General features: G+C 37.3%; 1 protein-coding gene across 1 annotated transcript in view; it reads right to left on the minus strand.

Moving 5' to 3' along the window:
- LOC106081075 (dynein axonemal heavy chain 6) overlaps positions 1-12,800 on the minus strand; it is a 49,156-nt gene extending 36,356 nt beyond the window's left edge. Inside the window, 5 exon segments of the mRNA XM_059367379.1 lie at positions 494-555; positions 608-791; positions 854-998; positions 11,940-12,047; positions 12,122-12,800. Of these exon segments, the coding sequence (XP_059223362.1) occupies positions 494-555; positions 608-791; positions 854-998; positions 11,940-12,047; positions 12,122-12,800 (1,178 nt within the window).
- Positions 12,801-14,463: the final 1,663 nt, after the last annotated feature.

Genomic DNA, 14,463 nt, shown 5'->3' on the forward strand with positions numbered 1-14,463 from the left:
TTTCATTTTCTTTTCTTTCAGATATTTTATGATTTCATCATAATATGCTAGGGTACTCGGCACAAGTTTTGTTCCAATTGACATCCTCTTATAATTGCATTTGGTACCAAAAAGTTTGATAACTGAACTGAAGCTATGGCAATTATCTACAATAATTGGTGGAATCTTATCTTCAATAGAAATGTTTTGGTTTGCATCCATTATGGAACTGTCGTCGTCACTTTCGTCGAGATCAGATAAACAACTGAAACGATTAGAGTTTCTATCCATAGTCTTAGGAACTTTGAATCGTGGGTTGTTTCCCCAATATTGTTTACGTTTATTGTTCATTTTAATGGAAATAAATTCCAACAAATTGGTTTGTTTTATTTATTTTCCTTTTTGTATCAGCTGTTTAATTAACTACCGCACACGTTGATAGTCAATAGTAAACTGAATTTCGTATTATTTCAAACATTTGTTACCTTAGATCGAGGGAAAAAACGCTACTTACTCTGAAGGCTCTATTTCTATATGATCCGGAAGTAAATGTAGATCAGCTACAAAGAATGGATTCTAGAAAAGAAATTCCCTTCAGACAACTTATAAAAAAAGATTTTTTTTGTACCTGTGGGGCCTCAGCAGGTCTTTTCTCCTCCAATTGTTCATGAAGCGTTAGATTCTCACGTAGCACCTCCATAGGGGGGCCCAAGGCATCATGTACGGCCATGGCATTCACCAAATCACGAAAACTATTTGCTGTTACTTGATGTAACATATGATACATCATGTGGTCGCAATAACTAAGAAAACTGTAGAAAAGAAGAACTTTTTTCCAAAGGCTTTTGTTGCACAAAATCCCAATTTCTCTTACTTTGAAAGAATTTTACAAAAACTTCTTTTCTTGGCACGATCCATGAAATTCAAGGCATCTCTCATTTTCTTTATGGAGGGAAAATGATTCACCTCATCATCGGGAAAGAAGCCATTTTCGTTTAAGGCATTTAAGATGGCCTCATCTAGAAGAAGCAAAGGTTAGACATGTGAGGGAAGACAAAAGTCGGCCGGAGGCCTTAAAGTGATCTTGGACAAGTTCAAAGAAAATTGGATCAACAATGGATATGAATTTGAGTTGGGGCTCTCTTCTCCTTTTGAGTGCTACAAACAAATTCACTAAGCTATATACATTTTACCGCAGTGGTGTAGGTTATAACAAATAAAAGCGGGCTAAGGTTGGCCGAGTCGAATCTTACATACCCTCCACCTTGAATAGTATTTGTCATGTTTTTTGCCCGGTATCTCTTTGTAAGCATACAAAGGATTATGGATAAAAGTGCTATGCTATTAGAGCCATATCAGATTATAGGCCATACTTGGTTTGGATGATGAAGACCATAGTAAGTCATTGTGCAAAATTTCAGAGTAGCCCTGTAGTTGTCATTGTTGTTGTTGTAGCAGTGTGTTGTGCACTGAGGCGGCAGCCCTTGCTGATGAATGATTCCACCGGGTCAATCCGGTACGTACAACCGGCTGCCATGGGATTGAGCCCTGTAGTAAAGCTGGTAAACTATGGTTATCGCAACATTCGATATTTTCGATATTTCTAATAATAAATATCGATAGTATCGATTCCATCGTTAATCTCCCATCACCAATAATTCCAATGAAAATAGGAAGTAGAAATCAGGAGATCGATTTATATATCAATGCGCAAACCGAATAAAACCAAATTTATTTAAATAAGTCGGACGTCATGAGAGAAATCATTGTACAAAAATTTAACTCAATCTCATGAAAATTGCGTCCCCTATAGCCGCAATGTATGTTATAGGATACATTGAGTGTCGGATAGCTTATTTTTGTTAAATATTGCAAAAACAAGTAAAAAGGGCGGAACTTTGGATACCCACCACCTCGGGTATATATTTAAACCACCTCTCATAATCCGGTGAAAAATGCATGATGTATGCCCCCAAATTTATGGACCAAATTCACCACGGACATTGATTGGTCTAAGTACAAATCAATGTTAAATTTTGTAGGACAAAATATTGGTCTTTTTGGTAGCTATATCCAAATGTAGACCAATCTGAACCAAATACGACATGGATGTCGAAAAGCCTAATATAAGTCACTATATAAAATTTCAGCGAAATCGGATTATAAATGCGACTTTTATGGGGCAAAGACCTTAAATCGAGAGATCGGTCTATATGGCAGCTGGATCCAAATCTGAATCGATCTGGGTCAAATTGAAGGGCTTAATAGCACTCACTGTCCCAAATTTCAGCGGAATCGAACAATAAATGCGCCTTTTATGGGTCCAAGACCTTAAATCGAGAGATCGGTCTACATGGCAGCTATATTCAAATCTTGATCGATCTAGGCTAAATTGCAGAAGGGTGTCGAAGAGCCTAACACAACTCACTGTCCCAAATTTCAGCAAAATCGGATAATAAATGCTCATTTTCTGGGCCCTAGACCTTAAATCGAGAGATCGGTCTATATGGTAGCTATATCCAAATCTGAACCATTCTCGCTCAAATTGAAGAAGGGTGTAGAAGGGCCTAACACAACACACTGTCCCAAATTTCAGCAAAATCGGAAAATAAATGCGCATTTTATGGGAGCAAGACCTCAAATCGAAAAATCGGTCTATATGGCAGCTATATACGAATCTAGACCAATCGGGGCCAAATTGAAGAAGAATGTTGAGTGGTCTAACGCAACTCACTGTTCCAAATTTCAGCAAAATCGGATATTAAATCTGGTTTTTATGGGCCTGAGACCTTAAATCACTGTCCCAAATTTTGGCAAAATCGGAAAATAAATGCGCATTATATGGGTCCAAGACTTTGAATCGAGAGATTGGTCTATATGGCAGTTATATCCAAATCTAGACCGATTGGGGCCAAATTGAAGAAGGATTTCGAGTGTCCTAACTCAACTCACTGTCCCAAATTTCAGCAAAATCGGATAATAAATGTAGCTTTTATGGGCCTATGACTTTAATCGGCGGATCTGTCTAAATGGGGGCTATATCAAGATATAGACCGATATAACCCATCTTTGAACTTAGCCTGCCTTTGAACAAAAAAAAATTTGTGCAAAGTTTCAGCTCAATATCTAAAATTTTAAAGACTGCAGCGTGATTTCAACTGACAGGCGGACGGCCATGGCTAGATCGCCTTATATCAAGAATATATATACTTTATAGGGTCGGAAATGGATATTTCAATGTGTTGCAAACGGAACGACACAAAAAAAAGGAACTTTGCCGATGGAATCGATAGGAAAAATATCAATCGATACTCAGACAAAAAATAAAATATCCATAGTATCGATATTTTGCGAGATCTCCCATTCAGGGGCTTAACAAGTTAACTTGAAAGATCGGTTTATATGGGAGATATATCAGGTTATGGACCGATTAAGACCATATTTGGCACGAAGGTTGAGGGAGAAGTCGTTGCCAAATCAAACAAGGACTGCGCCCCTTAAGGACTATAGAGAGAAGTGCTATCGGGAGATCGGTTTATATGGGAGCAATTTATATGTCTTGACCGATTCAAACTATATTTGACACATCTGTTGAATGTTATAGAAAACGATTTTGTGCAAAATTTCAGTCAAATCGGATAATAATTACGCCCTCTAGAGGTTAAGAAGTCAAATCGGTAAATCGGTTTATATGGGAGTTATATTAGGTTTTGGACCGATTCAAACCATACTTGACACGTATATTGGAGGTCATAGGATAAGTCATTGTGCAATATTTCAGCCAAATCGAATAATTGGCCCTCTAGTGGCTTTAGAATTATAATCGTTAGATCGGTTTATATAGGAGCTATATCAGCTTTCGGACCGATTCGAATCATACTTGGCACAACTATTGTATATCATAGGAAATGTCATAGTATAAAATTTCAGTAATATCGGCTACGAATTGGGCTGTCAAAAAGTATAATCGGGAGATAGGTTTTTAAGGGAGCTATTACAGGTTTTGCATCGATCCGGACCATACTTAGCATATCTGTTGTATGTCATTGAGAATGTCATAGTACAAAATTTCAGTTAAATCGAAGAAAAATTGCGCCCTCTAGAGGCCCAAGAAGTCAAAACGGGAGATCGGTTTGTATGGATCGATTTATATAAAAGCATGGACCGATTTGGCCTAATTACAATCCAAACTGAACTACATTAACAGGAAGTAGTAGTAGTAGTATCACTTTATTTCTTCTTAATAATTGGTACAATTCAAAATTTTCTTAAATATAAATGTAATTTTAATTACAATTGGGCAAAACAAAAAAATAAAGTGGATTCACGACTATGACATTATGTCGTCAGTCGGTAAAAATATGTACATTTACTTATATGTTAAAGATAGCATATATTCTTGTTTCTTGTTTGTTTGGCTTTTTCGTTATGTTTTGTTTTAATTGTATTCATTAAGTATAAGTTTTCGATATCTAAGCGCCGATATAAGATAAGACACTAATTTTTTCCAATCAGCCCCATCATGTCCATCTAGTATTGATACGATTTCGTGTTGTTGAAGGTGGGGTTTACCAAATATTTGTATTCTAATTTCTCTGAGAATTGGACAGTTACCGAGAAAGTGCTGAAGTGTTTCCTTTTCATTTATATTGCAAATAGTACAGTTGTTGTTTTCATCTGTGCCTGATATATAACGATTTCCACTAAGACAAATTAGGTCGCACCTTGCTTTAAAAATCCAGGAGATTTCTTGTCTGTTGAAATTACCATTGAAATAACATGTGCCTCGTGTTAGATCTAAGTGTTTATAGATACGTGAGTTACTTTGCCGTGCTCTACGCAAATCCTTTGTTCTGTTATTGGTTGCTACACGTTCTATAAGAGCCGCTTCCATAAATTTCCAGACATTTGGTGAAATATTTTCCTCTATTGTCTGCATATCCATTTCGGTTAATAAATCATTTAAGGATCTAACCCAAAATAGCTGTTTCCGAATTATTATTTTACTTAATTGACACGGTAACCTTTCTTGGTTATATTGAAACAATGTCCTCCAAATATAATTTAAGTGCAGTTTAAGTGTATAAATGTGGCCAGCATCAAGACCTGTTTCAATTGAAATAGCGTAGTTTGGTGTTGATTCCGGTAATCTCAGAACACGTTTTAGAAAAAATCGTTGTAGTTTATCTACTTCGTCAAAATGTAAATGGCCCCACACTTGCGCAGCATATGATTGGATTGCCCTGCACACAGCTTGATACATGTTCCACTTTTGGGCCAAGGGCACCTCATCTTTATTTATAAAATTCTTCCATGTGACGTTTATGGCACTCTTCGATTGGCTATTTCGATTTTGTATATGTTTTAAAAAGGACATTTGTGGCGTTACAATTACTCCAAGGTAGTTATATTGTGAAACTATCTCAATTTGTTCTCCTTTAAAAACCCATTTTTCTTGTTCGGCTAATCTGCCTCCTTTTCGAAATACAATTATCTTCGACTTTGCCATGTTGACCGTTAAATTCCATTTAGAGCAATACTTTTCTAAATTCGTTATCATAAGTTGAAGTATCTGTTTATCCTCAGCCAAAATAACGATATCGTCGGCGTATAGCAATAATCTTATATTCAAGCCCTCTATATACAAGCCACCTTTTAAAAAATCATGGAGGTCATTGAGATATAACGCGAAAAGCAGCGGGGATAACAGACAGCCTTGTTTCACGCCCGATAATGTATCAAAATATTCAGATATTTCCTCACCTGCCCAAACTGCTGATTTTGTGTTTTTATAAATGCTTTCTACCATTTTAACAAATTTATAGGAAATACCAAGTTCATGTAGTTTATAAATTAGTAGACTTCGACTGACATTATCAAATGCAGCCTTGAAGTCAACGAAGAAGGCATATACTTTCTTTTTTTCTGCCATCTTGATATTAACTATTGCAGCAAGGTTATAAATGTTGTCTGCGGCTGAATAATTTCTGCGAAATCCAGCCTGATATTCCAGCAGTAACTTTCGTGTTTCAATCCAGGTAATAAGCCTTTCATTGAGGATTCCCATGAAGATTTTAGCAACGCAGTTCATAAAGGAGATTCCTCTATAATTCGAAACATCACTAAGACAACCTTTTTTGTGGATCGGGAATATTATGGTCTTTATAAATGTATCTTCCACATCTCCATTTTCATACACTTTGTTGTATCCACGAGCTAATTCCGATAGAAACCCTTCAGTGGCGTGTATGAAAAATTCATACGGAATTCTGTCCTCCCCTGGCGCTTTGTGCAGTTTAACATTTTGTAGCATATCTTTAACTTCGTCCACTGTAATTTCCATATCCAACAAGTGGTCTGTTGCTAGCATTGGGGCATATAGTATTGGTAATGAAGTCTGCTCAGGATTCAAAAGCCGTATGAAGTAGTCTTTTAACATGTCGACTGAGATTTTATGACTTATTTTAAGCTCTTGATTATTTATTTCTTTTACTAGCTTCCACCATTCTTTGCCATTTTTAATATTGTTAATTTTTTCATTAATGAGACAAAAGTACCTACGTTTGCTCATCTCACATACTTCTTTGTACTTCTTTTTTGCGCTTAAGTATTTTTGCTTCTGTATTTCATTGTTATTTTTTCTAAATTTGCGCAAGTTTTCAAAAACCTTTCTTCTGGCCCAATGACATGTTTCATTAAACCATTTCATCTTTGGTGTGAATTTTGACGTGATTGTCGCTTCTGATGATGCTGTTATAACTCCAGTCAAATCTTTTAGACATATTCTTTCATTGTTTTCCAGAATAGTTTGCAAATTTCTATTAAGCTTGCTCTGGTAAATATATTTATCTGCATCCTTCCAGTGCAATTTAGGTAATAATTTCAACTTTTTTTCAGCATTATTCGGCGAGTTTAATTCCAATGTTAGAACTATTGGTAGATGGTCAGACCATATTTTTTCATCAACATGAAAGCCTTCCACATATTTCAACAAAGATTGAGATACTGAACAGATATCATTCACAGATTCCCCAACAGTACTAATAAACGTAAGATTCCCATTTTCATCACCTCTGGTTTGCCCATTTAGAATCATCAGATTATTTTCGTTGCAGAATTCCAAATATGTTCGGCCCTTTGCATTTATTTCCTCATCTTTGGATTTTCTTATTGCTTTTCCAGCAGGAAATAGCTCTCTATATAGTGGAGCAATATCTTGCTGTAAATTGCCTATACGTATATTTAAGTCTCCGATTAGAATGTAATTATCGCAATCTGACTGTTCCACGAAGTTCTTAACAATCGAGTAATCATTAGACCAGTTTGCGCTTCTCAGATATAATGGTATTATTCGCAGCGTGGAGTAGGCAGTTTTGATATGCAAGCATTGTACTTCATTGGTGCTATGAAAGTGGTAGCTGATGTTATATTTTGTTAATGACCTTTTTACACCTATCATAACTCCACCAATTGCCCTTCCAAATCGGCTTAATCTTGTAGCATTTATCCAGTTTATACAATGATCGGGAAAGTATTTTTCTGCCTGTCTTGTATTTTCCATGATAAGATGGGTTTCCAATAGAATAATAATATCGAATTCATTTAAATACGTAAAAAAAAGTGGATACAAATATTTATTAGACAATCCATTGATGTTATAGGAGATTATCTTAAGTTTAAAGCTGTTTTTATTATCATGGGGAATTTTTATTTTATCTTTAGCGCGCCTTGTTTTTAGTTTTTTGAATTAATTTTCTCAAAAGGAAGTATTTATTCAAAATTTCAAGCGCCTAGCTTCCCTCTTTCGGGAGTTAGCGTGCTATATACAGACAGACGGACGGACATGGCTAAATCCAGTTAGAGCAGGTAAAAGCGTGCTTGGTTTGGCTGGACCCAATCTTATATACCCCCCACAATGGATGGCATGGGACAAGTTCTTTGAATGGTCTTTTTAAGTATACTTGAAATACCAGCTCCAAAATTTCTGGAAAATCGTGTAATGATTCCGCCCTTCAGAGGCTCTGAAAGTCAAATTAAGAGATCGGTTTATATGGCAGCTATATCATGTTATGAACCAATTTAGACCATATTTGGCACAGTTGTTGGAAGTTATACCAAAACTACATATGCAAAATTTCAACCACTTAGGATAAGAATTGCGCCATCTAGAGGCTCAAGAATTCAAATCGGGAGATCAGTTTACTTGGCAGCTATTATATCAGGTTATGTACTGATTTAGATTTTACTTGCCACAGTAGTTGGAAGTTATACTGACACGATATGTGAAAAATTTCAGCCAAAGGGGATAAGAATTGCGCTCTAAAGAGTCTCAAGAAGTCAAATCGGGAGATCAGTTTATATGGTAGCTATATCAGGTTATGGACTGATTTAGATCATAGTTGGCACAGTTGTTGGAAGTCATACAAAAACGACATATGCAAAAATACGCCATATAGAGGCTCAATAATCGATTTATTTGGCAGCTATATCAGGTTATGCACTGATTTAGATTATACATGCCACAGTAGTAGGAAGTCATACCGAAACGATATGTGCAAAATTTCAACCAAAGCGGCGCTTTTTATACCCTCCACCATAGGATGGGGGTATACTAATTTCGTCATTCTGTTTGTAACTCCTCGAAATATTTGTCTAAGACCCCATAAAGTGTATATATTCTTGATCGTCATGACATTTTACGTCGAACTAGCCATGTCCGTCCGACTGTCCGTCCGTCCGTCCGTCTGTCTGATGAAAGCACGCTAACTTCCGAAGGAGCAAAGCTAGCTGCTTGAAATTTTGCACGAATACTTCTTATTAGTGTTGGTCGGTTGGGATTGTAAATGGGCCATATTGGTCTATGTTTTGATATAGCTGCCATATAAACCGATCTGGGATATTGACTTCTTGAGAAGCTAGAGGGCACAATTCTTATCCGATTGGGCTGAAATTTAGCATGAGTTGTTTTATTATATTGGTTTGCCCAAAAAGTAATTGCGGATTTTTCATATAGTGGGCGTGACAAATTTTTTCACAGCTTGTGACTCTGTAATTGCATTCTTTCTTCTGTCAGTTATCAGCTGTTACTTTTAGCTTGCTTTAGAAAAAAAGTGTAAAAAAAGTATATTTGATTAAAGTTCATTCTAAGCTTTATTAAAAATGCATTTACTTTCTTTTAAAAAATCCGCAATTACTTTTTGGGCAACCAATAACTTCTAACAACTGTTCTGAGTATGGTTGAAATTGGTCCATAACTTGATATAGCTGCCAAATAAACCTATCTGGGATCTTGACTTCCTGAGAGTCTAGAGTGCGCAATTACTATCCGATTTAGTTGAATTTTTGCATGAGGTGTTTCGTTATGACATTCAACAACTGTTCTAAGAATAGTTCAAATCGGTCCATAACCTGATATAGCTGCCATTTAAATCGATCTTGGATCTAGACTTCTTGAGCCTCTAAAAAGCTCAAGAATTATCCGATTTGGCTGAAATTTTTTACAACGGCTTCTCCCATGACCTTTAACATACGTGCCGAATATGGTATGAATCGGTTTATAGCCCAATACAACTCCCCTATAAACCGATCTCCCTATTTTACTTCTTCAGCCCCTTATGTGCGTAATTCTTACTAGATTTGGCTAAATTTTACACAATGACTTCTACTATGGTCTCCAATATTCAATAATCTTTTATCCTTTCTTTGCCTAAAAAGAGATACCGTGGAAAGAGCTCGACAAATGCGATCCATGGTGGAGGGTAAGATTCGGCCCGGCCGAATTTAGCACGCTTTTACTTGTTCTTTCTTCCTATTGATATAGGTCGTTGGATATTGCATATGGGCCATATCGGTTGACATTTAGATGCAGCTCCCATATAAACCAATCTTCCGATTTTACTTCTCTAGCCTTAAGAGAGGGCTTTTATTATCCGATTTGTTTTGTTTTGACTTAGAACATTTGTGTGAAGCATGGTCTAAATCGGTTCATAACCTAATATAGCTTCCATATAACAATATATCTCCCGATTTGACATCTTGAGCCCCTGGAAGTCGCATTTGTTATCTGATTCGCCGGAAATTTTGCTGTGAAAGTATGGTCCAAAACGGTTAATAACCTGATAAAGCTCCCACATAAACTCATTCTCCGATTTGAAATTTTGAGCCCCACAATTGTTTCCGATTTGGCTAAAATTTGGATGGAGTGTTGTGTTGTGCCTTCCAATAACTGTGCCAAGTACGGTCGAAATTGGTCTATAACCGGTCTCCCAATTAGTCTCTTATAACCCATATAATCTTCAATTTTTGCCTGACCTGGCAAAATTTAGGTACTTAAAATACACATTTGTCTTCAACTTAGTTGATTTGTGGAAATTTTTTGCGGAATCCCTGTTGGTGGGTCCCCAACGGCCCAGTCGAACTTAGCACATTGTTACTTGTTTTAATACCCACCACCGAAGGATGGGGGTAAATGAAATACTGAAATGATGAAGAACTCCATCGGGTCAAACCGGTACGTACAACCGGCTGCCATGAGATTGACCGATCAGCCGGTTTAGGGTCTTAGGCCCACATTTATTATCTGATTTTGCTGAAATTTGGGTAGTAAGTTGTGTTAGGCCCTTCGACATCCTTCTTTAATTTGACTCAGATCGGTCCATATTTGGATATGGCTGCCATATAGACCGGTCTCTCGTTTAAAGGTATTGGGCCCATTAAAGGCGCATATATTGTCCGATTTTGGTCAAAAATTGGGACAGTCAGTTGTGTTAGGCCCTTTGACATCCTTCGTCAGATTTGGATATGGCTGCCATATAAACCGATCTCTCGATTAATGGTTTTGAACCCATAAAAAGGCGCACTTATTGCCCGATGTCGCCGAAATTTGGGGCAGTGAGTTAAATTAAGCCCCTTGTCATATTTCTGCAATTTGGCCTAGATCGATCAAGATTTTCATATAGCTGTCATATTGACCGATCTCTCGATTTAATGTTTTGGGCCCATAAAGGCGCATTTATTATCCGATGTCGTCGAAATTTGGGGCAGTGAGGCAAGTTAATCCCCTCGACATCTTTCTGCAATTTAGCCTAGATCGATCAAGATTTTCATATAGACCGATCTCTTTATTTATGGTTTTGGGCCCATAAAGGCTCATTTATTGTCCGATGTCGCCGAAATTTGGGACAGTGAGTTGTGTTAGGCTATTCGACATTTTTCTGAAACTTTGCCCAAATCGGTTCGGATTTGGATATAGCTGCCATATAGACCCATAGGAGGCCATCGTAGCGCATAGTTTAGCATGTTCGCCTATGACGCTGAACGCCTGGGTTCGAATCCTTGCGGGACCATCAGAAAAAAATTTTCAGCGGTGGTTTCCCCTCCTAATGCTGGCTGGCTGACATTTGTGAGGTACTATGCCATGTTAAACTTCTCTCCAAAGAGGTGTCGCACTGTGGCACCCCGTTCGGACTCGGCTATAAAAGGAGGTCCCTTATCTTTGAGCTTAAAACTTAAATCGGACTGCACTCATTGATGAGAGAAGTGAGAAGTTTGCCCTGTTCCTTAGTGAAATGTTCATGAGCAAAATTTGCAATAGACCGATATCTCGATATAAAGTCTTGGCCCCATAAAAGGCGCATTTATAATCGGATTTCACTGAAATTTGACACAGTGACTTATGTTAGACTTTTCGATATCCGTGTCGTGTATGGTTCAAATCGGTTTATTTTTAGATATAGCTACTAAAAAGACCAATATTTTGTAAAATTGAACAATGACTTGTCATTTTTAGTATTTGTTCCAAATCGGATCATATTTGGATATAGCTGCTAAGGGGCATAAGGTATGCATTTTTCTCCGGATTTTGACGAAAGGTGGTTTACATATATATCCTACGTGGTGGGTATCCAAAGTTCGGCCCGTCCGAACTTAACGCCGTTTTACTTGTTTTTTTTTATACTTACACAGTGATTGGCGAGTTCTTTCACGAAAATCCCTAAAGGTTTCTTTTAATCTTTCATAGATTTTCATTTGCATTTCCAAGAAATAGAAGGGATGCCACTGTTCAATGACTAAATACAAAAAAGAAGAAAATTAACTGTTAAAAGATTTTTTCCTATACCCTTTTCTATACCCTCTTCCTTACCCGTTACATTAACAAAGTTACTTTCAGCCAGCACCACAATTTCCTCCCTCAGTGTGAGTATGGCTTTGCCCAATTGCGGTATGGCTATAAACAAATGTTGCTGCAAATGACTGCGTGCCTCCGATTGTTTTTTCCATTTCACAGTCTTCTCCCACACCTTGAAACCTTTCCAAAGGCGAAATACGGCAAATGTGCGTATCTTGATAATGCTCAAAAATTGTTGAAACTCTCGTTGCCATTGTAGCAGTGGCGTAAAGAAGTTCTCCGACAAACACCAATAGGTCACTCCATGACGACTCATGGTAAAATATAAACTACGATTGGGCAACTCTTCCCAGGTGTACTCCATCAAGCTGTAGGGGGTGAAATATTCACTGGTCTTGGGCAACATGTAACTCAAATACATGAAGTGGTCATCTTGCATGGCACGCATTCGCTCCACCAGGACATTTAAATCAGGTATTAGTTGTGTCCGTGGTTTAAAGCCCTTCTTACTGCCCTGCTCGCTGGGGGGTTTTTCCTTTTCATTTAGTTTGGTCTTTTTCTTGGATCCACCGTTTTCGCTTTGAAAAGACACGGATGAAGAACGTCTGGGTTTTAAACGACCACTAGGATATAAAATGTCCAACTCTTTGATACGAGAGTTGAGTTTCTCATTGCCTAACTTGTAGGAGGACATTTGCGTTCACTTCTTTTTAAACTCTTTATAAAAGGGTTGATTTTCTTTAAAATATTTTCGTTTTTTCAATTTTTAATTGAAAATTATATTTTTTTTCCTTTTGACAAGTGGCTACGGTTTTGACAACTTTTGTTTGATAAAGGTTTTTGTTGCCATGGCATGACATTTGAATTGATTTAATAATATTTGTCAACAACACTTGTAGATTTGACATTTATTTGTTGTTTCTTTGAAAAAAAAAATGGGTTGCTTACAGCAACGAATAAAAAACTTCAACTCAAAGCGTATTTATATACGTCTTGCTTCAACTGCTAGATTGCCTTTGGCTAATTTTATTTGAAAGAACCTTTCGACCCAGCAAATATGGAAAGAAAATTCCCTATGTGACATGATTTGATGTTCAAATGCGGGTATTTCATCACTGCTCCTGTTGACGGTGAACGGTCCGATAAGAATCCTTGTCGGGGAGGGATTTGACAGCTATTTTAGACGATGCTATTGGTTGCCCAAAAAGTAATTGCGGATTTTTTAAAAGAAAGTAAATGCATTTTTAATAAAACTTAGAATGAACTTTAATCAAATATACTTTTTTTACACTTTTTTTCTAAAGCAAGCTAAAAGTAACAGCTGATAACTGACAGAAAAAAGAATGCAACTACAGAGTCACAAGCTGTGAAAAAATTTGTCAACGCCGACTGCAAGAAAAATCCGCAACTACTTTTTGGGCAACCCAATATGATACTTCTTAAAACCTTCTCTCAAAATAGGTGTCGTAGTGCGGCACGCCGTTCGGACTCGGTTACAAAAACGAGGTCCTTAATCATTGAGCTTAAATTTGAAACGAACAGCACTCCTTCCTATGTGAGAAGTTTGCCCCTGTTTCTTAGTGGAATATATATGGGCAAATAAGCATTTGCAATGGGAAGCAATTGAAATGTTCTCGGTTGCAACAACACAACACAGCGCTTATTTTTATACCCTCCACCATAGGATGGGGGTATACTAATTTCTTCATTCTGTTTAACTAATAACAATAACTCCTCGAAATATTCCTCTGAGACCACATAAAGTATATATATTCCGTCCGCCTGTCCGTCTGTCTGTCGAGAGCACGCTAACTTTCGAAGGAGTAAAGCTAGCCGCTTGAGTAACTTTCGAAGGAATAAACCCAGCCGCTTGAAATTTTGCAAGAATACTTCTTATTAGTGTAGGTCGGTTGGGATTGTAAATGGACCATATCGGTCCATGTTTTGATATAGCTGCCATATAAACCTATCTTGGATCTTGAGTCACTAGGGATCGCAATTGTTTCCGATTTTGCTGAAATTTTGCGTGAGGTGTTTTGTTATGATTTCCAACAACTGCGTTAAGTGGGATTCAAATCGGTCTATAACCTGATATAGCTGTCATAGAAACCGATCTGGGGTCTTGACTTCTTGAGCCTTTGGAGGGCTCAAATCCTATCCGATTTCGATGAAATTTTTACATGAGGTGTTTTGTTATGTCTTTAAATATCGGTCTATAACCTGATATAGCTGTCATAGAAACCGATCTGGGGTCTTGACTTCTTGAACCTTTGGAGGGCTCAAATCCTATCCGATTTCGATGAAATTTTTACATGAGGTGTTTGTGATTCAAATCGGTCCATAACCTGATATAGCTG

Source organism: Stomoxys calcitrans, chromosome 4 (genome assembly GCF_963082655.1).
Source record: "Stomoxys calcitrans chromosome 4, idStoCalc2.1, whole genome shotgun sequence".
NCBI classification, from domain to species: domain Eukaryota; kingdom Metazoa; phylum Arthropoda; class Insecta; order Diptera; family Muscidae; genus Stomoxys; species Stomoxys calcitrans.